This window comes from Pleurodeles waltl, chromosome 1_2 (genome assembly GCF_031143425.1).
Source record: "Pleurodeles waltl isolate 20211129_DDA chromosome 1_2, aPleWal1.hap1.20221129, whole genome shotgun sequence".
NCBI lineage: Eukaryota > Metazoa > Chordata > Amphibia > Caudata > Salamandridae > Pleurodeles > Pleurodeles waltl.
The window spans coordinates 702,863,427-702,890,192 of record NC_090437.1 but is presented as its reverse complement, the minus strand read 5'-3'; the positions used below and the strand labels follow the sequence as shown (position 1 = coordinate 702,890,192).

Here is a 26,766-nt window from a genome sequence, read left to right as displayed (position 1 = left end):
GTACAGCACCTTTCCCAGTCACACATACATCTAGCACAGAGTCACTACTCCTGCGTAGCGCAGCACCCCACATCTACCTGATGTAGGCAAAGGGTAAGTTACGCACACAGGAGTGGAACTTTTGAAAAGGTGAGTGCGCATGTAGGCCTCACTCAAGTGACACAGGGTAAAAAGGTCCTGTTCATTACTACTGATCATTACACAGGATGCTGCCACCACTGTGCTTGTGCTGTTTGACTCCTGGTGAAGGCGGTACCCTTTCACCACTCTGAGGATAGTCGCTTGGGCACCGTTCCTGGCCCAATACTGCGTACAGCAATGCATGAGACACACTTATGATCAGTGTTTACTTACGACAAAATATCAGCATTAGGGATCCAGACAACAGTACAGTTGTTCACTGAGGACCATGCAGAAGACTTTTCTATCCCAACACAGTGTATTCTATTTCTTCTTTTCTGACCTACAATACCGTTCTGTTGATAGCTGTTAAAACCTGTTGTACCTGAGCTGTCCTTTTTGGGTTCTTGGTGTGAGTAAAGTTTTGGACATACATTGAGTCTGTAGTTCGTTTGTTTCTTGAACTTATGGCTAGCACAAGGGGAGAAAATTAACTTTCACTCTCTCATCTTTCTTAACTTTTTATTATTTAGCTGCTCTGTTTTCTAATAGCTGAAGTCGTGTCAGTCTTTTCTTTGTGACCCCATGTGTGTTACAAAGGTAGAAGATGTTCATCTTAAGGTAGATCCTGAGGAGGGTGACTAAGGATCTTTCATGGTGATATCAGTCAGATGAGATCCTCACGGCAATATTCTGGATGCTGTTCATGGCCAACAGAAATCGTCTGGCTTTCTAGCTGTACGCTGGAGACATGCAGTGCATGTTTAGAAGAATAAGTGAGAAAAGGGGACAATTACAACTTGCCGGGATGATGGACAGTTGACTTCCACTTTATTAGTCCAAATTTGCTATGCATGTGGTGGGCTCAGAGGTACCACCCACCACCATTCACATGGCCTAATGTAGTAGAACCAGTCGGTTTACAACAGAATCAGCAGAAATGTAGATGTGTGCTTCAAGTATGATCTGTCTAAAATGCAGGTTTCAGTGGTGATATAAGCTATCATTGTTTTTGGAGCTGTTAGAACCAGCAGAGGAGATCCTTTGTTCTTAGGCACTGGATGACATGTACATCCTCGCGCTGCTCACAACCCAGTGCAGGGCAAAGGTCAGTTTAAACACACAGCAGTGGAATTTTAATGGGATGGGCCAGGATGCATCATTCTAGTGACATAGGTAAACCGGACCGATTTACTCTACTGATCACTAAAAACTCGGGCCCATATTTATACTTTTTGACGCAAACCAGCGGCGGTGCTGGTTCGCGTCAAAAATGTTAGTGCCGGCTAACGCCATTCCTACTCGCCATGCGGGCGCCTTATTTAAGGAATGATGTTAGCCGGTGCTGCGGACTGGCCAGAGTAAAAAAAAATGACTCAAACCAGGCAGCGCCGGCGTAGGGGAAAATGGGGGTTGTGCGTCAAAAAATGGTGCAAGTCAGGTTTGAGGCAAAAATCATGCCTCAAACCGGACTTGCACCATTGTTTGACGTACAACCCCCATTGAAATGGCTCCTGTCTTAGCAAAGACAGGAGTCATGCCCCCTTGCCCAATGGCCATGCCCAGGGGACTTCTGTCCCCTGGGCATGGTCATTGGGCACAGTGGCATGTAGGAGGGCCCAAATTAGGCCCCCCTATCCCACTTTCAAAAAATAAAAAAAAACACTTACCTCAACTTACCTGTACTTACCTGGGATGGGTCCCCCCATTCATGGGTGTCCTCCAGGGGTGGGGGAGGGTGGCAGGGGGTGTACCTGGGGGCAGGGAAGGGCACCTGTGGACTCCTTCCATGGTCTAAGACCATGGAAGTGAGCCTACAGGTCTCTTAACGCCTGCCCTCACCCAGGCGTTAAAAAATGGTGCACATCAGGCTGTGCGCTGTTTTTAAGGCCCGCCCCCTCATGTGAGTCAAAATGACGCAGGTGTATAAAATAAGGCGCACAGGCCTTAAAGTCATTTTTGGGGTGGGAACGCCTACCTTGCATGTCATTAACGCAAGGCAGTTTCCTGCATCCAAAAAATGACGCACACAGAGGAATTTTGACATCCACGGGCTCGGGCGTCAAAGTTTAAATATGGTGCACGGTTTGCGCCAAATGTGCGTCAAAATTTTTGACACACATTCGGCGCAAACAGAGTATAAATATGCCCCTTGGTATGCTGCCACCGCCGCGCTGGTGCTGCTCAACTCCAGATGAAGGCAGTAGTCTCATACCTCCTGAGGATAGTGCTTTGGACACCCCTCCAGGCCTAGGCAGAAAGCAGTGCATGAGTCAGGCCTCAGTTGTAGCGTATGATCTGAAACTGATGCAAGGGGCAGAATGATGCATCTTGGTTATAAATATAATTATTGTTCTGTAAATATTATTATTAGCAGGAATTAAATAGGAGTGCAAAGAACAAAAGGAACATTGACCGAACGAAAGCAGAATGGACAGGATGGAATGAACGACAAGCATTTGCAATGCAATGGGTCTCTCATTTGCTCAAGTTAGAGCAATTAACCTTGTAAACTCCTAACCGTACTTTTCTTGCCACATAAACTGAAAACGAAAAGTAAAACAGTTTCACATAAGCGAGCCGATAGCCACCGTGAGTGTGAAGGAGACACACAAAAGGAAATGGAAGTTAGCTCGCAATCAAACGTATCGGCAAAAGTGCAATTATTCATGTAACCGGCAAAAGTGCAATTATCCACGTAACTATTAAAGTAAAGAATGGAGGAAAGAACGATTAGAAAGAAAGGAATTATAAAAAATGAAAACAAGAAATATAATTACATATTGGGAAACAAATCATGGTGGTGAGAAAGAGGAACATTTGAATGTAGGAAAGAAGGAAAAAGATGGTAAGAAGACAGACATAAATCTCTCCTGGGAACTGGGGACAGGGTTCTGATACTCCCAGAAAGGGGATTTGAAGTTGTTGCTCTCACTCTCCATGGGTCAAGGCCCGTGGTGTCCTCTCAACTGCATGTGGGGTCAGAGCAGCTGCCCTCTTTCTCTTTCCCGGCCCCTTCCTCCTGACATGCAGGTATGGTCACAGTAGCACATACCATGAGATTGCCCTCTCCCTTCATTATGGCCCCCACCTGGCATACAGGGGTTGGGAGTGGCACCAACAAGGTGACAGCTCTCTTTCGGTAATGGTGCAGTGTCGACAAGTGGCCCTTCATCTCTCACTATGCAGTGCCAAGGGCTCTAACACTTATTTTTCACCACAACATCTGGCAAGAGAGTTGAGGACTTTGGTACATGGGCCGGCAGCCCAATTGGTGTGGTGGTCCCGATGGACTAGAATCTCATACTCTGCTCCCAAGACCCAGGCAACAGGATTCCCACTGGACATTACTCCGGCCAGACGATCTTCTTCACCTCATAGGGCTCACTGGTCTTGGGTCAGGCAGAAGCTGGTGCTACAGGCTCTAGGTGAGTGTCCTTGATTCTCTTGGGTGATGTCCCTTCTCTCAGCATGGGAGACTGGCAGACTCTTAGTCCCCAGGCCTGGTCACAACAGGTAGAACTCGAGGTGAGCTTCTCCTCGTTGATGTGCAGCTTCCGTTTGATAATTTGAGAATTCCAATCTCCTCATTTTATAATCAATTTCCAGACACACTTGTGATTTAGTGTCCCTGTATTTTAATTGTGTGTTCCGGGGGTTGCTCACTTGTAGAGCACACTTGCTCACTCCTTTGTTGTGCTCTGTCTTTTGAGGAGCAGTCTATCACTACAGGGCAGCTTCCAATCTGGTTAGCCCCAAACACAGGCCAAAGGAGTAACTAGAGGTTCACACCTGGATGTCTGCCTCTGTGATATGTGCTTCAAAAGGTTCACCAAAAATCCCGAGCCTGACTCTTTATGATTCTCTTATCGGCCCCATCTCCTTCCTCAGATGTGCGTAGGCTGCTTTGCCCTGGTGATCTACTTTCATCTGCTTGGGTTGGGTGTGCAGTGTGAACTCAGCCATCCCGTATGAAAGGAGAGCTCCTAAGGGAGTGCACTGAAGGACCTGGCTTTTCCTTTCTCCGGTGTGTGTCCCATCTATCTATAAGAAAAGCAGAAAGCCACAAAGCTTTCTGGGGGAGACCTCCACCTTTTCCTGATCCTTTTGCAAACCGTGGATCTCCCAGAATGGAAACCAGTGTCTTCTGTGTATTGTGTGTATGGTGTATACTCCTGCACACACACACATTCAGATGTGCACAGCATTCAATGTACTATACATCTTCCAGCACACACATACATTTGAGTGTGCTCATGCAGCATCACATGCTATCTCCTATGTGCTCCAATCTACTGAAACTTTGTGCAGGCACATGCCCATCCTCGTGTATACACACAGCTGCTCACAATACGTTTCCTGCACTGCACCACCTCTCAGACACATGTACATCCTCACGCTGGTCACAACCCCAGTGCAGGGCAAAGGTCAATTTAAACACACAGCAGTGGAATTTTAATGGGATGGGCCAGGATGCACCATTCTAGTGACATAGGTAAACTGGAGCTGTTTACTCTACTGATCACTAAAAACTAGGGCCCATATTTATACTAATTGACGCAAACCAGTGTCGGCGCTGGTTTGCGTCAAAAATGTTACCGCCGGCTAACGCCATTCCTACGCACCATGCAGGTGCCTTATTTAAGGAATTACGTTAACTGGTTCTGCGGACTGGTCAGAGTTAAAAAAAATTACTCAAACCAGGCAGCGCCGGCGTAGGAGAAAATGGGGGTTGTGCGTCAAAAAATGGTGCAAGTCAGGTTTGAGGCAAAAATCATGCCTCAAACCAGACTTGCGCCATTTTTTGACGCACAACCCCCATTGAAGTGAGTCCTGTCTTAGCAAAGACAGGAGTCATGCCCCCTTGCCCAATGGCCATGCCCAGGGGACTTCTGTCCCCTGGGCATGGTCATTGAGCACAGTGGCATGTAGGGGGCCCAATTTAGGTCCCCCTATGCCACTTTAATTTTTTTTTAAAAAATACTTACCTCAACTTACCTGTACTTACCTGGGATGGGTTCCCCTCATCCATGTGTGTCCCCCAGGGGTGGGCAAGGGGTGCACGGGGTGAGGCATGGAAGTGAGCCCACAGGTCCCTTAACGCCTGCCCTCACCCATGCGTTAAAAAACGTGCACATCAGGCTGTGTGCTGTTTTTTAAGGCCTGCCCCCTCCTGTGCGTCAAAATGACGCAGGAATATAAATAAGGCGCACAGGCCTTAAAGTCATTTTTTGTGCGGGAACGCCTACCTTGCATGTCATTAACGCAAGGCAGTTTCCCGCATTCAAAAAATTATGCACACCGAGGAATTTTGACATCCGCGGGCGTCAAAGTTTAAATATGGTGTACGGTTTGTGCCGAATGTGCATCAAAAATGTTTACGCACATTCGGCGCAAACAGAGTATACATATGCCCCTTGGTATGCTGCCACCATCGCGCTGGTGCTGCTCAACTCCAGATGAAGGCAATAGTCTTATACCTCCTGAGGATAGTGCTTTGGACACCCCTCCAGGCCTAAGCAGAACGCAGTGCATGAGTCAGGCCTCAGTTGTAGCGTATGATCTGAAACTGATGCAAGGGGCAGAATGATGCATCTTGGTTATAAATATAATTATTGTTCTATAAATATTATTATTGTTCTCCGTCATGATCTTAATTATTGTTGACAAATATTTCGACATTTATATTATGTTAATTGGTGCTAGTCGCCATTTTTCCCATGTTTAATGGGCGAGCTCTACATGGCAACGTAGTAATAGTTCTTTCTGCTCACACAACCCAGCTACCTCTTCGATCACTCGCTGACTCTATCCGGGCCTTTCCCCTGTACTGTGCTCTGCTGCCTTTTGGCTAGGTTTGCTCTATACAAATGCCACAAACATACAATCATGTACATACTTATATTCAGGAGATGATAATGCCCCATCTGCCCGCCGGCCCCATTAGATCTCAGCATCTGGATCTGCGCACAGTTCCGACGTTTCGCCTGGTCCAGATTGGTGGTCCCCTTTTTTTCAGTCTTGGGTCCCAAGCTCTGCAATTCTCTTCCAGTCACCTTAAGGAATTGCTCCACACTCCTGGCCTTCTGTAAGGAACCGCAGACGTGGTTATTATAATTTCGGGAGCTGACTCTCACTATTTCTTTATCTTAGCGCTGGAAAACCCTTTTGGGTAGCCGCGGCCTATTTAGGTGATATGACCCGGTTGAAATAACTCCTCCTCTGAGAACAGTGTCTGTGACGTTAATGTGAATTGATATTATTACCAATGGAACAAAGGAAATTCATGGCAAAGAAGAAATAATTTTCCTCACCCTGTTTAACTATATTTGTTTACATTAGGCGTTAGTTTCCTGCTGAATACAAAAGCCTTTCCACTATTACGTCAAGTCGGAATGTACAGACTGCGTAATATCGTCATCTTGTTTTAGGCCTGATCACAGCAATCAACAGCTATAACCGACCAGGTAACTTTCGGAAATTCCTCCTGTGCAGGAATTTTAACAACTTTTTATTCATTTGATGCAGAAACATTAAAATCTGAAAATTAAGCAACAGTTGACCATTTATGTGCCAAAGGCGGCATTTTCATATTTACGTAAAAATACTGTGAGGACGCAGCTGCCTTTTTCCAGCAGCGTAATTTTCCATCACTATAGAACTTTGCTCCAGTTGGAAACAGAAGCATCACATGGTTAGGAGAAAACATAGAAAGAGCGGTTAATCACTTCCTACACATTTGCAATTGTTCAGTGGGCCTCTCATTCGCATTGCTAATCCTTTCGCTGGGCTCGCCCATTTTCCAAACCCGTATTGCTCTAATTTACCACCTCGTCCATTTTCCATTGTAAGTATGCATAAATCAAGGAGCACATTTGCAAAGCAGGCTCTTTACGCATACCTTCCGCATTCTAGGGTGTGGTGCCCGTGATCACATTACATTGCTTCAGGGCCTTTGTATCTGTGATCCGGACCACAGTTCTTGAGGCAGCAGCAGAAGCTATTAAGTAACACTACGGTCAGAGGGCTGAAGGGTGGGGCCAAGGTGAGCCTAAGGAGCCAAACACAGAGTGAGTGAAAAATGCTATTGTTATTAGTAAGAAAAAGGAGAGGACAAATGTGGAGAGAGAGTCTGAAATAAAGGAAAGCAGGAATGAAATAGGAGTGCAAAGAACAAAAGGAACATTGACGGAACGAAAGCAGAATGGACAGGATGGAATGAACGACAAGCATTTGCAATGGGTCTCTCATTTGCTCGAGTTAGAGCAATTAGCCTTGTAAACTCCTAACCGGACTTTTCTTGCCACATAACCTGAAAATGAAAAGTAAAACAGTTTCACATAAGCGAGCCGATGGCCACCGTGAGTGTGAAGGAGACACACAAAAGGAAACGGAAGTAAACTCGCAATCAAACGTATTGGCAAAAGTGCAATTATTCATGTAACCGGCAAAAGTGCAATTATCCACGTAACTATTAAAGTAAAGAATGGGGGAAGGAACGATTAGAAAGAAAGGAATTATAAAAAATTAAAACAAGAAATATGATTACAGCATGGGAAACAAAGCATGATGGTGCGAAAGAGGAACATTTGAATGTAGGAAAGAAGGAAAAAGATGGTAAGAAGACAGACATAAATAAGGGAGTAGGGAAGGATATAAAGAAGGAAAAAATGGATAGAACAAAAAGGTAAGAAAAATTGATGGAAAGTAAGAAGGAAACAGTAGACAGAAAGAGTAATGGGAGTAAAAATAGAAAGAAAGACTAAAGGAATTATATAATGAATGCTCACAAGACTATTTGGGGCGGCAATGTGTGAAGCCCTTCCCCTTCCACCACGCAACCCCCCTCCCAGCCCCCCCCAGTGATGCATTTGCACGCTGACCTCATCAGAGGCCACTTCCCCATCACGCTTGAAGCTCAGCTTCCAGCGCGATCGGAAGAGAAATGCTTTGCATTTCTCTTCCAATCATGTGATGGGGACCCTGAGAGGCTTCAAATGGAAGGAAAGGGATTTCCTTCCCTTTGAAGTCTCTCAGAGCATTTCAAAAGCCGGATCGTAAAGCGATCCGGCTTTTGAAATGCCCACTAGACACCACGGATTTCTTTTTTCAAAAGAAACTGGCATGAGGGGAGCGACCCCCTGGGCAGGGGTCGCTCCGCAGGGGGGCAATATTTTCCAAGGCCTTTTCTGCCCCCCCGGTGGCAGATTGTCCTATTGTTATTAGGCCGAACTGCCCCCAGTGGGGGAAGAATCCTCTGGGCGCCAGGGCTAAAGAAAATTGTTGTTGTTTTTTTTTTTTTTTTTTTTTTTTTTAGAGGTGGGGAGCGACCCCTTAGGCAAGGGTCGCTTCCCTGGGGGCACATTGTATTTATACAATTTCTGCCCCTCTTGGGGGCAGATCGGCCAATTTTTGTAAGGCCAATCTGCCCACAAGGGGGGCAGAAACCACTAGGCACTGGGATCTTTTTTTTGTGCCAATTTCACACAAGGGGAGCGACCCCTTAGGCAAGGGTCGCTCCCTGGGAAGGGGGAGGGGGGAATTTATTTTAGGCTATTTCTGCCCCCCTGGGGGCAGATCGGCCTATTGTTATTTGGCCGATCTGCCCCCGGGAGGGGCAGAAACGTCTATGCGCCAGGGAAAATGTTTTTTTGTTTTTTGGGTTTTTTTTAGAGGTGGGGAGCGACCCCTTAGGCAAGGGTCGCTCCCCTGGGGGGCACATTGTATTTAGACCATTTCTGCAGATCGGCCGATTTTTGTTAGGCCAATCTACCCCCAAGGGTGGCAGAAACCACTTAGGCACCAGGGATTGGTGTGTGTGTATGCGTGTATTTTCTTTAGGGGGGCAGCGCCTTGGGTAAGGGTCACTCCCCATGGGGGCACATTACTGTTGGCCATATCTGCCCCCCTTGGGGGCATATGGGCCTATTTGTGGAAGGCATATCTGCCCCAAAGGGTGGGCAGAAAGCCCACCAGAGACCAGGTAAGTTTTTTTTCCAAAATAAGAGGTTGGGGGTATGGTCATACCCCCACCCCAAATAAATAGGGTCAAAGTTGTTCTGCCCACCAGTGGGCAGATGGGGCAATTACCCCTGATCCACACCCCAGGGGGGCAGAAAGTCTACTAGATGGCAGGGAATTAAAAAAAAACAAAAAATATTGGGGTGGTGGCTACCAACCTGTATGGGCCTGGTTATGCCCCCACCCCAACTGAAGGGGGTAACAGTCTTTCAGCTCTCCCCCGCACTCTAAAACATCTTAACCCACAGCAAGCAAGAAGACATTTGATTATTTTGGGTTTTGGTTTTACATTTGGGCCATGAGAGCTTGGCTAACTCTCAAAATCATCCCACTTGGAATGGTGAGGAATGCACTATTGGGACTTTGGGATGCTGCCATGTAGAAAAATCCACAAGACCTAGACATATCTGAAAACTAAACATCTGGGTGATTCCAGGGTGGTGTTTCACATGCACCCGCACCATATTTGTACCCACAATGCCCTGCAAACCTCCAACTTTGCTGGAAATCACACATTTTTCCCACGTTTTTGTGATGGAACCTTCCGGAATCTGCAAGAATCCACAAAATCCCTACCACCCAGCACTGTCTCATCTATACCGATAAAAATTCTGCTGCACTTGTCAGCCTAAAAATGCTTTTTTGCAAACTGTTGTTTTGGACCCCCTTGGGTTCCCCCTCAATATCAACATGTTTTTGTCTCTTCCCTTTCACAAGCACTTGGCCCACCTACACAAATGAGGTATAATTTTTACCAGGAGACTGAGGGGAGCATTGGGTGGTAAGAAATTTGTCCCAGTGCGGTGATCCCACACAGAAATGTGGGAAAAATGTGATTATTTAGCTAAATTTGAGGTTTGCTGAGGATTCTTGGTAGGAAAACATTGGGGGATCCACACAAGTCACTCCTCACTGGACTCCCTCGGGTGTCTAGTTTTCAGAAATGTCTGGGTTTGGTAGGTTTCCCTAGAAGGCTGCTGAGCCCAGGACCAAAAATGCAGGTGCCCCCCCACAAAAACAAGTAGTTTTGTATTTGATAATTTTGATGTATCCAGATAGTGTTTTGGGGCATTTCCTTTCGCGGGGAGTAAGCCCACCCACAAAGTGAGGTACTATTTTTATCGGGAGACTTGGGGGAACGCTGGTTGGAAGAAAATTTGTGGCTCCTCTCTGATTCCAGAACTCTCTGTCACCGAAATGAGAGGAAAAAGTGTTTTTTGGCCAAATTTTGAGGTTTGCAAAGGATTCTGGGTAACAGAGCCTGGTCAGAGCCCCAGACATCACCCCATCTTGGATTCCCCTATGTGTCTAGTTTTCAAAAGTGTGAAGGTTTGCTAGGTTTCCCTAGGTGCCGGCTGAGCTAGAGGCCAAAATCCACAGCTAGGCACTTTGCAAAAACAGCTTTGTTTTCTTTGTGAAAATGTGATGTGTCCACGTTGTGTTTTGGGGCTTTTGCTGTCGCGGGCACTAGGTCTACCCTCACAAGTGAGGTACCATTTTTATCAGGAGACTTAGGGAAACGCTGGGTGGAAGGAAATTTGTGGCTCCTCTCTGATTCCAGAACTTTCTGTCACCGAAATGAGAGAAAAAAGTGTTTTTTTGTCCAACTTTTGAGGTTTGCAAAGGATTCTGGGTAACAGAACCTGGTCAGAGCCTCACAAGTCACCCCATCTTGGATTCCCCTAGGTGTCTAGTTTTCAAAACTGGCCAGGTTTTCTAGGTTTTCAGAGGTGCCGGCTGAGCCAGAGGCCAAAATCCACAGCTAGGCACTTTGCAAAAAACAACTCTGTTTTATTTGGAAAAATGTGATCTGTCCACGTTGTGTTTTGGGGCTTTTGCGGTATATATATATATATATATATGTACACACATATATGTACATATATATCTTTATATATGTTGTTTTTTATATAACCAAATGTATGTTATTGTTTTAATTATTTTTATTTCTGGGTGTTGTTTATTGTAGGGATTAGGGTGAGCACTATATTAAATATGTTTACTTTTTATTTTTTTATTTTTATTTTTTCTAGTTGTATTGTTTTTATTCTTGTTATTTAGGTATTTAGCTGGGTAGTTTATTTAATTACACCTATAAAATGTTATATTTTTTGTTTCAAATTCTTACATATAAAAATGCAACTATAATATTTATTGATAGGGTTTTCAGTGATATTAAATTGTATTTTTTGTTGAGTATAAATACTTGTTTAGAAATGTATTTGTTTTCATTCATTACCTTAAATACATTACTGTTCTTTACTTGTGTGGTTGATTATTTTGGGAGTTTGCATATGTAACATTTTAAAAATGTTATACATATTTTTTATTATAATATTTATAGTTCAGGGTTTGAGGTTTTATAAGTGTTTGGATGGGTAGTATATTGAATTTTTAATTGTAATCACATTAAAAAAATTTTTAGGTTTTAATTTAATTTAACTTTGTATTCTATAATGATACTTTTATGCTAGGATTTGAGGATTTATAAGGATTTGGGTTGGGTTGGGTAGTGTATTACATTTTTAGTAGTACCTCATTTTTTACATTTTGTTCTTGTGTTTTTAATTTATTTCATATTTGTATTAATTAGTTACAGATTATTTGTATTATTTTTCATTAGGCTTTCAGTCTTATAGGGGTTTCAGCGAATAAAGTATAACAGTTTTAATAATGATTACAACTGTAAAAAGTTAGTTTTTATAATTTGAATTTAAGTTGTGTTAATTACTTTTTAAAGTTATTTATGTTAATTGTCTGTTGGGTTGTTGGGATTTAGCGAGTATTTGGATACTTTACTAAAGTTCAATATCAGAAAATATTATTTTTATTTAGAACTTTGAAAATATAAATGGTATTTTGTGTTCCTTTTTAAAAGTTTTATATGTGCTGATTGGTATTTAGGGGAGAGAGACGGGTATTGCATGGGGTTACTATGTACTTTTTAGTGTGCAGGAATGGAGTTTACACCGGGTTACTGATTATTTCTTAGACTGTTGACGTGGGTATTGCACCAGGTTGATATTTAGGACCTCATTTTGAGTTTGCGGACAGGAAAGCCTATCCGCCAAACGTCCGACAGAGTGGCCACCGCCTTCATGGCGACCACCCGCCGAAATTATTAAGACTTTCCCGCTAGGTCGGCGGGCGGAAACCTCAGTTTCTGACCGCTGGCCTAGTTGTAAATAAGCTACAGCATTGCCTCCGGCTCGTAATCGAGCTGGCTGCAATGCTGTAGCCCGCAGGGTGCACCAGCACCCTAGCAATGTTCACTGTCTGTATGTGTTAGAGTAGTCCTCTGGTAGATCAGGAGTTGCCCTAAGTTGATTTGCAAGTGCATTCAACAGGAAAAGGCCCAACCAGTTCAAAGAACACGAATCGCATAACAAACGAAGAGTGGTTTTTGGACTTTTAGAAGGCTGTAGTTGCTCCTGATCTGACATAGAGGTACAGCTATCATTTTGTTATTGTTGCTTGTCTAGACTATTGTAATGTCCTTTGTTTGTGGCAACACAGCAAATTCTTTATTATTTCCAGGTCATGAAATATGCCTGTGGTCACCTAGTTATAAACCTAAGCAAAAGTGAAGGGGTCAATTCACAATGAGCTGCTTATCTTGCCAATAGCCTCAGTGATCATTGAGGGCTACTGTAAGGCTTCCCTGCTTTAACACATGAGGATTTTCACAATTTCCTAGCTGTCCATCCATGACAAAGAAAGTGCAGATACCATGACCAACAGGTCCTTATCTAACTTTGCAAAATCACACTTGCACACAAACATGACTTACTATTCTTTGCTAGGGCCACAGATATGGAAGACAATTCTCATGGATTTCATGAATCAAAATGGATCCTCTTAATCTGTAGAGCATATTCTGTGTAGAGTAGGAATTCATTCACAGTTTCACAGTTACATAGGGTGGAAGGTGCTGGTCAATCAATATGGATGCTGCAAGGGTCAATTAATTGATATAAGGCAAACAGGAGAGTACATTATTCTGACAGTCATTCTTATTCAGAGCCAAAGATTGTAAATAATTATTGCAGATACACATCTCCAGCTTCATGTAGATTAGGTTTATTCCAGCTACTCTTAGTTTAGGGTAAACATAAATTATGTCCTTTAGTAAACCCTTAATATACCCCACAAGAAACAATGGTGCCAAGACTTTTAGCCATCATGTAGATGAATCTGCCTGAGTCATAAGAGAGCACTCACAAATAGCACTCACACAGCTGAGGACCATAGGCGTTGGGGGATGTCCGTCCACTAAGATACCAACCTCCCTATCATACTGTTGTTCTGGCTTTAACCACAGATTAAATTATTCCAGCAATCGGCAGCATGCCGGGCGACAAGGCCCCTGGAGTGGATGGCATGAGTGCCCAATTCTACAAGCCATATGCTGAGGAAGTAGCTCTTCTCCTGCTGTCAATGTACGAGGAAGCCGTTGGTGATGAGCATCTGTCTTCCTCAGTTTGGGAAGCCCTAATAGTCACTATTCTGAATCCTGATTAGCAGTCCAATTTATGCAACTTGTACAGTTTAACATTTATCCATTTTAAACATTGTTAATAAACTTCTGGCAAACATGCTTGCAGCCAGAATTCTTCCTCTCATCCCCGATATTGTGTGACAGGATCAGTTGGGCTTTGTCCTGGGACACTCCACCACTTCCAGTCTCCAAACACTCTGTGCACTGCTTCTCACTCTAAACCCACAGCTATCTGCCTTAGCCCTTTTTCTTGACACTACAAAAGCCTTTGATTCTCTGGAGTGGCTATATCTCTTTACCTTATTGCAATGCACTGGCTTTAATCCCCACCACCATAGGCTCAGGATTAATGGAGTGGTCTCTGACCCTATCATAATTAACAAAGACACTTGACAAAGGTACCCGCTCTCCCAGAATCTTGAACCCATGCTGCATAAATTCATTCAATTTGGTGTATTAACAGGGATAGTCATCAATTGGTCAAAGTCCGTGTTCTTCCCTGTAACTGCAAACACAGCAAAGATTCCAATGGAGTCCCTTCTTCAGTGGGCTGGCAAGGCTCTCTGGTACCGTGGGATATGAATTACCAAGGACATGTCCCAAATCTGGCATGAAAACTATGGCAGGGTCGTGGGGCAGCTGGAGGAGAGGATCCCTGTATGGATCTGATTGCCTCTGTCCCTTACAGAGAGAATAGCCTTCGCAATAATGGTCATACTGCCCAAACTTCTTTATTTTTTTTGCATATATCCCCATTCCACTCACCAGGGCCTCCTTTGATTGCATTCAACCTTTTTTTAACAAACTTGGTGTGGGCTGGTTGGCAGCCAAGACCGACCTGTGAGGTACCGACCTTGCCCTTTGAAAAGCAGGGATCATTGTGTACTGATTTAGGATTATGCTCAGTATGTACACCACTGGTTCCATCTTTCAAAGTATCTGCCTCACACTACAATAGAAGTGGACAACGCCTGCTAATGCCTCTTGATTACAGTGATTTGCGCTGAGTGAACACACCTAGAGACACGATTGACACAGTCCAGTGTACAGTATTAGCTTGAAATTGCCTCTGTTGCAGGGCCTGACTGGACTGTCTCCGGACCATTTGCCTGAAATTTACTGATAGACCCCTGCTACCTCCTATATGGGCAGTGCAAGTAAAACGCCAACTGGGAGGCATGGGCTAGGAGACAATAGGAGACTTGTATTCAGAGGGCTTGTTTCATTCTATACAAGACTTAAATGACTGCATAAGTTGCACGCTCCTTGATATCTTTCTTTAATATTGCATGTGAAGCACCTGTACGGCAGTACATGGCTCCTTTCCCTGCGAGCCTTAGAGCTTGCATGCCCTAGATTGTGTACTTAGTTCCCCCTCCACCAGGAGACTGATCACTTGCTTATACTTCATCAGGCAGGACAAGGACTCTGTGGTTAAACCTAGGGCATTGGAGAGGTGGCACAGGGACCTTGGAGATGAGCTAACAGAGGACAGATGGCAGTATTGTTGCTCCCAGACCGGCATACTCTTGCCTAGTTATAGTCTTCAACGTATCCATGTCAAGTTCCTCCAACTAATTTACCGCACGCCCATTGGGCATTATAAGATGGGTCTTCAGCCAGAAGAATGTTGCATGCATGTGACTATGTAGACGTCGACTTCATGCACCTACCATGGGGGTGTGTTAAGATGGTAAACTTCTTGGCTGCAGTTTTTGTCTGCAGAGATGAAATAATTTGTACCTCTGTACCAAGAACACCAATTGTAGCGCTTCTGGGATACATTAGAAATATCCTCACTGGTGGCTGTAATGCTGTTCCTGGCCAAGAGAACGTGGCAATCCATTGGGAGTGATGTACCAAGCCATGCATGAATGAATGTTTACAGTATATGTCCTACTGCCAGGAGAGGATGGAAGAGTACTGGATGCTAATGTAGGCTAAATCATGCCCCAAAGAATGCTTTAGCTCTCCAAGCCCATCGAAATACATGAGACTGTGAAAATTGCTAATGTCTTACCTAGTGAGAAGTGTAGGTATAATGTCACAATTGATGACAATACTGTATTGTAGCTAAGTGCACTTGCTATGTTGGAATGTATGCTAATGTAAAATGCACTTTGCTAGCAGGGCAACCGTACTTTTTACTCTGTATGTTATTCACCTATCTCTAAAACCCTAATAAAAACAAAACAACGGTATGCCAATGATGGCTAACTTCTCCTTCATCTCTGTAAGTACTCTGAGTAAGGGTCAGTCATTGTAGACTGCTTTGGAAAGGGGCTTTAGTGGATGCAGGATTATCTGCTTTGTCATAAGACAATCATGCAACGATTGTCAACACCAATCCCATGTTACTTCCCTCCGACTGGGTCGAATCATTGGAACAATCAATAGAGTCTGTGGGTACGGGATATGGGCATGTTTTTTAAAATATCTTCTGACTTTTGATCCATAGATAGTTGAAACTGAGAAACCGTTCACTTATTGATTATATTATTGTACTAATCTGCCCTCCCCTGCTGCAGGAACACCCTTTGGCAGCAGCTGTGTTCATCACAAAATTTGCCCTACTACTATTCTTTTTTTAACCATTGCAAGTGTAGGATATGTGGCCACTTAGAAACATATTTCTAGGAAAGTCTTGCACCTAATTAGGAAGGCAGTCAATGGCCAAGGTATGGAGAACATTTCTTGATTCCTGTACAATTTAAAAATAGTGGCTCCTTCAAAGACATCCCATTAGCCCAGCAGCTCAGACTCAAAGGGCATGACTAAACTAGCCTATTGAGGAGAACAGGCTTTTTTCTGCTCTCATGTTCTACTTTTCTGCTTTTTCCTGCTCTCCTTTGCGGGCATTTGTTTGCTATTTCCTAATTGTCTTATGTTGTTCTAGATATTATTGTTTGTATTTGGTCAAGCTTCAAGCATTCTAAAGCTGCTTTCAGGAGAAATCATATCCACTCTGACTCATAGAGTAAATGTATATTTGTGAAATCACAGCACTATGATACAATAACTGTGCTCTACGTTATATTTGTTTGCAGATAGTGTGTCTACGTCTGAAAATGGAGAGACTTCAGAAAGCGAGTACATGTCACCTCTAACAACCACACTGGTGCGTGTTGAAGATACTACACCAACAAAAGATGCTGATTTGGCTTCCTACGCCATGATAGAAAGAGAAGATGGATCTGGATTTGAAGAGACTACACTCAGGTTTGATGTAAACACAACACAAAATGACAATGCAGAAGACATGGATACAGACATTTATACCATTTTAACTTTCGGCATACCTGCGCTGGTACTGGTTCTTTTGATAGTGCTGGTCATCGCCTTGGTGGTTTGCCACCAACGAAAAAAATCTACACCAGGCAAGTAATACTCTCTTTCTTCAAGCAGAGAAAATTGAATACTGTTTTTGGTGTGTACCTTGCAATGTAGGTAATGCTGTACTTCCTAATCCAATTGTGTCCCTCTATATCTGGTACATAGGTGATCATATATCGAATGTTGGTTACTTTAAACATAAAGTGAAGACAAAGGTGGCTGAAAAGAGATTTTTTTTTTAAAGGGGCTTTACAATGTTAAATGCTAGATTACTATATCTTACTTGCACTCCAGACTCCCGCACCAGTCGGAGGAATTTTTCAGGAAATGTATCTTGCTGCAGATTGGTCAAATGAGAATATGTTTAGAAGCTGTTATTTAAATCTGTGGAGAATGCAATAGGTAATGATTTTAGCAGAGCTTTCCAATTGCATAATGTTAGCCTCCGTGCTTTGACATAAAAAGCAGATTTTTCACAGCCTGTTGGGCTGAAAATCTGTATTTTATAAAGGACACAGAGGCTAAGATTATCTCACCATCTCGAGCATCCACATCACGTAATCAGATAATTGTTTTAAAGTACTCTTGCACTAACACGTCTCACAATATTAGCACTAGCAGCTGTGCTACTGGACAAATCTGCTTTCCTGTGCTCTGACTCGACTATGCAGATGAAAATTGTTCTCGTCTGCTCTGGTTTTTAGCACCATAGACCAGTTCTGGACCAGTTCTAGAAGTACAAGAAGCTCCCAAGAAAGCCCACAAGAAAACATTCTTAACTCTCCCTTGACGTAGTCATATTTATTTAAAGTGTTTTCGGTCTGTAAATATGTTTAAACCCCACACTCCAATACAGTATAACTCTGTTTTAATGTTGCCTTCACACTCTTTTGAATAGCCCTGGCATAGTAATGCTGCAATGGGAACATATTGGAAGACGGTGTGAGTTTAGGAATTTGATCAATTTTTATTTGCTTTATTGAGAACTTGGAAAATGTGATAGTTACTGAAAATTATGTACCTGCAATGGTATCAAACCAGAAGTACCCTTGGTATGTCCAATAAAAACAAGAACAATTAAATATTGTTGACATGTATTTTACCTTACATGTACCAAACACTGTACTGTAAAGAGCAAAGCTGTACTACAGTTGCAGAGCAAACAGTATATTACCAAAATAGGACGAGAAAGGAGGGTGGCCCTGCAGTGTTAGGTATACATTTGGGAAGTTATGTTGAACTACTCAATATCAGTTCTAATATTAATGTGACCCAGTCAAGTTCAAAAGTACCCTCTCTGTCCAAGTACATTACATATGTTAAAATACTGTTAGAATTAATAACATGAATATTAGATTGCAAGGATTTATAAAGTAACCACACCAGCACCTTGCATATCTTTAAAAAATGTTTAGAGTGCATATACAGTATAAAACAGATTTTACAGCCAGTGCATTTTAATGCATGCAGATGCTAAGGGAAAGAACAGCGTAGAGAATGAGAGATGGAATTGGAAGCAATGAATATATTTAAGAGGATGGTTAGACTGAAGAAACAGATGCAGAAAGCATCTTGTGTGGTTTTACCTTACCTGTACTTCAGCACAGCTGGGAATCTCTCTTCTTTCCCCTACTTCTTTTTCTTCTGCGTAAATTCCTCCCACTCCGGGGAACCTGGGACAAGCTGTAACCCCTTTGTCAGGGATTGCCTTTCTCTAAGAGAAAACAGCTTCATTCAAGGCCACACACACAAGCCAGCACTAAGGCAAGGACCCTAACAATAATTTGCTTATGTGAGCAAGTAGAGGTAGGATTGTCATTCAGTTTCAAGATCTTTCTCCTGTATGTTGCTGGGTCATCAGTGTCTAGTCTTATCAGACCACCCATCCATCTCTGAATCACTGGCCACAGGATGTATTTAGAGCAGAAAAGCAGCCAGGTCTGTGTAGCAATATGTCGAATAAAGGCTAGATTTCAAATTTGAAGTACACAATGGCCAAAACAAAACATTTAGCCCGAACAAACACAAATTCATCTTTTAAAAAGCAGAAAATGCATGCCTATTCATGTTTTGGTGTCACTGGCAGATAATTAAACATTACAACTAGACAAAGAGTGTGACAGCTAAAGCAATTTGCTCTCTTCCTGCATTGTTGAAGAAAAACAAAGCTTTCTTGCATACAACAAAACTACAGACCTATACAATTGGCCACAGGGTGCTCCCTAATACACAGGTTTCCGTACATTGAAAAACCCGTTGTGGAACCGGAAAAAGCAAAGTCCCATGACCCCCCTTGCTACAAACATACCACAAGCTCAAACTCAACATGGCTAAACAGTGGTGTTCCGTTAAATTATTATTTATCACGCCATTCCACAGAAATGGCAAAAAGATACATGATTCCTGTGAATTTATTCAGTGAGAACGCACATGACCATGTACCAAGTTACCCTGGACTGCTGAGAATACTACAAATTCACATAAATTGTAGAAATATACCATACAATGTTGCTAGTATAGTGTGCTATAGCTCTACTGTCAGAAGCATGAGTCTGTGAAATAGTTGCTTTGACTTAGACCTTAGCCTACAAGATCCATGTTATCTGTGAAATAGGCCTGCTTTGTAAAGGCTAGGAGAACTGTGTGAATTTTGGCATAGCTGATTTGACCGATACCTGAGCCTGTACATTCTCTTTTAACAAGCTCACCTTAAATAGTTGTTAGTCTGTCCTTTAGATAATTTCTATGTGTAGCGGATGCTTATGCAGTGTGGATGTTTATTTGCATAACTTTGCTGAAGATTTTGAGGTATTGCAGATCGCTGAATAATGTACAGTGTAAGAGTGACCCTCTTGGAGATGGTTTACCTCACATTGTAGTTGTAAGTATGGCTCCAAGGTTGTGTGCCATTTTGCTCGTCTCAGGAATGTTTTTAGTGTATTTTACCAAACTTCGTAGGGTTGTCCATAGGGCCTGACTGAAGGTATTCTAAGTGGCTAATGCATACCTGTCAGTCTCTTGGCTTACAATTGTGGGTCATTTAAAGTTTTTAAGAGGATGATCCCATGTAGGCGAAGATAAAACAAACTCTTATTTTGTAGCGTGTTCAAGGTTTAAAAGGTGGGTGATCCCACTAAAGTCTATGAAAGCATTCTCTTTCTTGGGTGGGTAATTGCCAGTAAAATAAAGTGATAACCACCAAATGTAGGTGAATTTGAAGATATGATATATATTCAGCATGTAAGCAAAAATCATGTTAGTTATCACTTGATTGGTGATACAAATTTGGGCACCGGTGTACCTTGTTGAAGTAATTGAAGTCAGAAAGCCTAGAGAACATTTTCATAGTGAAAGTATGATGTCATCTGCGATGTCATCAATGATGTAATTTGAGATGTCATCAGTCTCATTTAATATGTGTTGAGTTATCTCATTACAATTTACTTTAACGTCATCTCAACTGTTTGTTTTTTCAGTGAAGTTCTGAGTTTTTTATGATATTCTACACTGAGAATTTTCCCATCCCCTCTGGCAACCTTTCCCATCCCCCTGCTGAGTGGCCAACCACAATGGCACAATGGCCTTCAAACTTCGGCATTCAGCTGTGGCCAGCAGGTATTGGCCACAGGGCATGGCTTTGGCCAAACCCTGCACCCAAACTGCTATGAAGCAGTCAAACCCATGGAAGGAGTCAACCCCCAGGAAGTGCTGACCCCTTTTTTGGTCATGAACAGTGGGGGCTGGGTACAGGGCCTTTCCTGTTGTGAGACCCTGCACCCAACTTGCTGCAGGGTTGCCAACCCTAACTGCACATGGCCATCAGCCATATGCTGCAGTTTTTGGCCACATGCTCCGCCCCCCAGAAGCGAGCAACTTCTGCTGCACACGACGTTCAGCACAGCATTTTCATCATTGTTATTTTAAGTACGACAGTACAGCGAGTATCATGGTAACTCATTTGTCTCGAGGTAGTTCTGTGGTACCGCCAACAAAATTGGCTTTTTTTAATTTTAATTATGCTGTGGGTCTCTATAGATCACCTTCAAATGGGCCTTGGGTGTGATTGTGTTCACTCTGCCCCCTCATGGGCCTTTTTCAAATCTTTTTAAGACTTGAGAATCGAGTTCCTGAGTATTGTAATGGTGGCTGCAACATTTTCTCTGATGTTGCAGCCATCAATCAGATTGTTTTGGTACCAAGGGACTGGTGCTAGTATTGCAGTACTGAAATGGCCCACCGGATAAAAAGCTACCCCAGCCAGTCTAAAGCAGCTATGTTTTACGTATTGTGGTATTGCTGGATTACCTCTGTACTGTACTGACCTGTGTTAACCCTGAAGCAGGTCTTTTTTAGGGTCACAGATTTACATCCTAAATTTCTTCTTTAACAGCATAAAAGAACTAACAAAAGCCCCAATGAGCAATTTCTAAAAACAGAGGAACAAAAAATGTTATTGTATAGGCAGAATAAAAACATTTCAAGGTTCTTTTCTGTATGTTCAAGCAAGTATATTCATTAGGATCTCAGGAAATATCTGCAAACCTTTGGGATGTGAGATACAAGCATAAAATTAGGGTATGTGTATTGTAATCATTGTTTAATTGTGTCACCTAGATATGTGTTTGACCTTGTATAGCCGTTGGTGTCTCTAATATAAGAGGCTAGGCCACAGACATGAGGTGCTAGAAAGTGGTAAATGTATTATGACGTCTTTAACAGACTGTTGTTAGAAAAGACTTTAGGTCTACCTGGGGTTATGGTTGTACGTTTACTGGTCTTTAGATAGAAGTAAACTGTTGGTATCAAAGGATGTGAGAGTTTAAGGAACTGACATTTTTCTAGTTCAGTTAAAACCTTGCATTTATGACTCTCCAGTTGTTCACAGTATTTTTGAACCATACGCTTCCATTCATTGCAAGTGACATTACAGTAGCAGTTAGAACCTTTTAATTGCCTCATCAACTCCTGTATGTAGATGCATTTATCAATGATCACAACATTCCCAACTTTGTCAAAGGGCCTTTATGTTAAATAGACAGCAATCCAGCAAGTTGTCCATCCTAGTTTCGGACAGGTCAGTAAAGTACCCATTGTCCACCAATAAATTCCTATACATTTAGGGTGTCATTATGAGTGTGGCTATCTTACGAACTCCGCACTCGTGGTGGTAGTGTGGACCATTGCCTATGCGGTGGTCAGACAGCCACATAACAACCCTGGTGGTCCAACCTCCAGGGAACTGCCAGCACCACTAGGATCTTGGATCCCAGCAGTCTGGAGGTGGCGAGGATCCTAATCCGCCAGGGCAGCACTGCAAGCAGCGCTGCCCTGCGTATTACGACCTTGTTCTCATGCTGTAGCCTGTTTCCCGATAGTCTGGCCTAGCGGGAAACTGTTAATGGGTCCAGTTGGGAGGTTGCCAGTGTGGCGGCAACCTCCCCGTCGGAAGTTCAGCGGATGATGAAAACTGTCCACCAAACTCCTAATGAGGTCCTAAGTTCACTGATGTATGTGATGCACTTACAACTTAAGCAAAATTTAGTGGCTGCAAAGAACATTTCCGTTTTTATTGTAAAACTATCCAATATAAGCAACGTGTGGGATTAATAAGTAGCTTGTCTTTTCCATTATTTCAAGCATCAGACAAAGTCCAAAATATCAAAGTGCTGCACCAAATAATGGAACTGATCAAATTACTCGGAATATTCATCTTGTGTTAAATATACATTCTACAAACCTACAAATTACTGTACATATTTTTGTAGCACAAGTCCCCATTTCCTACTTCTGGGTGGTCAGTTTTATTATTACAGTTAGTTGGGGATGTTAGGGGCTCTGACTATATAGAACAGAGCTATAGCCAAGGCCACACAACAAAGGAATCAACCACATTATGTAGATCTTAAAACAGGCTAAAGTTCTATGAAAGAAATCTACTTTTGAAATTACAAGTCACACGGGTCTCTTACTCTTTGCAAAGCAGGCCTATCCCCCAGAAACCAGAATTCTTGTAGGGTGAGGTGTAGAACAAAATATCTCACAGGCTCGGTCCTCTGACCGCAGATCCATGGCATGGCATGCAGCAGCATTGTAGAGCACATATCTGCCATTTATATGAATTCATAGCTTTTTCAGCAGCTTGGAGTAACTTTGTACAAGGTGCTAAAATATGATTCCTATTGATTCAATGGAATGCCAGTGTGTGGTCTTATTGTGTCTGAACTTGCACAGCTACTTTGCTGTGTCTTTTGTTTCTGGCTAGGAGGGGCCATATGACTGTGCTTTGTCTTGCTCCACAAGAGTTATTTTTGTACAGCTAATTATATTGTGGAGGAGCAGCCTGTGGTCAATTGTATGGCTCGGTAGCCGTGCTGATGGCATGAGGGTTTCAGTACAGGTGGAGTGTCTTGTATTTCCACTTACCTCTATGAGTGTCGATACGTGTGAAGAGTGTGTGATACTTTTGGAAAGCTTCATTTTGCCAACTGTTTGGTGTTGATCCTGTGTTGCACACAAACGGGTGAAAAAGTTATCTAATATGATCTGTTGTCTCTATGAATGGTTGCACGATAGGTGTGTCTTGCTGTTGGACAATTTCATGTTGCCATTTCTACGGCTTTGATAGATGTTTAACAACTATTTACCGCCGTCGTGGAAAGATGCTCAATAATCATAGGCCGGCATCTCTCCAAGACTTTAACAATTACAGACTTACATCTAGTAAAATGTATTCTGATCACAGACTGGTATTTCAGAGATTAAAATGAATATCTCAATGAAAAAGTGTGAAAGCCAGACCTTCAAAAGAGTGAAAAAAGCAATAAGTGATAAATAAGTGTTACTATTACCGAGTTTTAATCTTTGGGGCACGTTATGGGTTAGTCTGGGGCACAGAGATTCCCATAGGCATCAGTCCATTACCTGAACAATATTAATAGGTGATTAGGATCAGAATGTGGGTCAGAGGCAGTGAGAGGTGTTTTTGGGCACAAGTGTTCCTACTTTACATGATGTAGAGTAAAACTTTGATAGTTGTGCCCATTGTGATACTCTGATGAGGATTGTGTGTCAAAATATCATAGTTAGAAATATTGTCTTACATAATAATTATGTCTTAAATATTGTTTACAGAAATATCATCTTATTATCATTAACTCCAATGGGTGATATGTTTGTAAACAATATTTGTGAGTCAATATTTACATTAGGGAGTATTCTGCCTATGAAACTCTACTACCATGCCTTGGTGGTCCCACATATTACTTGGGATTTCCCTTATAATATCAAATTAAGCATTTATTTTCAAGCCTTAAAAATGGAAGTTTAACTTTTGCAAACCTCAGATGTCTAACGTTATGGGCCATATGTGAGAACAGTAGTTCCAGTGGGATGAATTAATCAATCATAGTCAAACAATAACCCATTAATTGTTAATAGTAAAAGGAGGACAGAATGTTAAATTAATTACTTAAACGTTATCTCATATATAAACATGTTAATATTTTATCGCTTGAACACAACAGCACTACTATGCAGAGTGAAATAAATGAGTAACATAGATAATAAGATGAAGCATGTGTTTAAACTCAACTTTTGTAGAAGAGGTTCAAAGGAACAACATGCTTTTTTAACAAACACATAGTAGTAAATCAAGCACAATCCTTGCTTAATGTACAATATATTAAAGTAGATGGTCGAATCTGTTGTTGGGAATCTAAGTACCATTCCCAGGCAGGTCACTTAGAGAAAAGGAACAAGATGGAGGGCCAGTTTATAGAGGTGATGGCTCAAATGTCTCTGTAGTGCTTGAGCTATGGTCTATAGAAGAAAGTTTGCAATTTTTAATTTGAAGATCTTGTGATGCGAGCTCCCGGTGTGGGAGGTTGATGCATTTCAGCCTCATAACTCTAAGCCTCTTCAGGACTATAGGCAAGGGCATGCACCAATGCTTAGAAGGAACAATTTAAAAAACACTGATTAAAGGTTCATAAAGACCCATATTTACAAGAAAGTAAATCAGTATGTGATCTTAAAGGAAGGAACTGGCAAAACACACACGCATGCCATTTATTCATGCTATAGCAACTTCCCAAAAAATATCCAGAATGGGCTAAATCCTATGCAAAAAGTTAAAAACAATAACAAAGGGCAGCATTATAACAACCATAAAATTAGCCTAAGGCACCATATGAATTTGACTAATGTGCGACAGCTAACTAACGGCTGCTGGTAAACTTACTTGAGCTATTCGCAGTCTCATGTATGGCCCTCACCACCGCAAACCAGTTCGGGGGAAGCTCGCCATCCTCGAGAGCTCCCTCAAGACAGAATGGCGTTCTAATTAGTTCCTCAGTTTTGAAATACCCAGTTAGCTTTTCGAAAGTATTAATTAAAGTGTACTGATTTTTTTACTCTTGTATTTGAATTAGATTGCAAAGATCATACAGGCTACCCATCTTCAAAGATCAGGCCTCCTATAGCAGGGTTTGGAATAGCAATCGAAAGCAGACCATGATATGCAAACAGAGCAAGAGAATCTGGCCTTCAAGAGTGGTGAGAAGAGATGATCTTCATAGGCATATTCTGAAAAGATTATGCTAAGCACAGCGTTTATAGTCCATTGTATGATTAAGGGCCTGATTTAGACTTTGGCGGATGGGTTACTCAAAAGTGACGAATATCCCGTGCAACGTATAACTATCTCCATAGGCTATTATGGGATCGTAACACGGCGGATGGGATATCGTCATCTTTGTGATGGAGTAACCCCCTCCACCAAACTCTAAATCAGGCCCAAAGTACCATAGAATGGTGGTCCTTGACCTTTTGACTTTTGTGGCCCCCCTATTTAATCATCACTAGAATCCACAGACCCCCACTGAATCATTATTGGAATCCTGACCCACACCCAGTGAGTAATTACTGGAAAGGAGGGACCCATGCTTAAGCAATTTTGCACCCAAAAACTTTACACCAAAATACAGAAATATGCATTCATTAAACAAATACACAAATGATGAAATATGTTATCTAATTTGTAAGCTTAATTCAAAAACAGTTATAAAAATCAAAATGTTAGTTTTAATGGCAAGGTTAGGGCTTTTCTAAAGGCCACCAGTTGACCAAACTGTTTTCTGTCTGATGTTTTTGCACTGCTCCTAGAAATCAATCTGAGGACACCAATTTAATTTTTAGCTTCCAATTTCAAATCTCTTCACATTTATGGAATATTTTAACATTTTCAATTTTACATTTTACCTCTTTATTTTCTCTGCAGTTGCGGACCCCCCGAGTAGGCGCCGTGGACCCTGGACCACAGGTTAAGAAGTCCTGCATTAGAGCATTAATACCTTTGAAGTTGCAAAACTTGCAAAGTTCATACACTGTGTAGCAGCCCTCCATGTAATCTCTTGTCCCTCCGTTTGATTATACAGAAGGGCAACAGAGACATTACAAGATAAGGTATATGATAGCATAGCGGAAAGTTGTCTTTTAGGGTAGATAGAGCTTTCAGGCCAAAATCTCCAAAACAAGAAAACTCTGTCAATTTACAACTCTATTTGAGTTGGTGGTAATGTACAAACGTTTTGTGTCGCAAAAACATTAGTACATACCACTACGTTTTGATATTTGGAAGAGAGGCCCTACACACACCCTTTCAAATACCAAAACACTATTTGGCGGCAAACCCAAATTGCGCTTCATTAATGATTCGCAAGGTGGGTTTGATACATTAGATACAGCCTTTTTGCATTCACAAACAGCCAAATTCTGAGAATCGGGCTGTTTGCGAC

The 26,766-nt window shown here is 42.3% G+C and overlaps 1 protein-coding gene across 1 annotated transcript in view; it reads left to right on the top strand.

Annotated features, from left to right (window-relative positions):
• TMEM154 (transmembrane protein 154) overlaps positions 1–26,766 on the top strand; it is an 86,218-nt gene that overhangs the window by 5,429 nt on the left and 54,023 nt on the right. Inside the window, exon 2 of the mRNA XM_069242691.1 lies at positions 16,687–17,016. Coding sequence (XP_069098792.1) covers positions 16,687–17,016 — 330 coding nt within the window. The remainder of the gene's footprint in view (positions 1–16,686; positions 17,017–26,766) is intronic.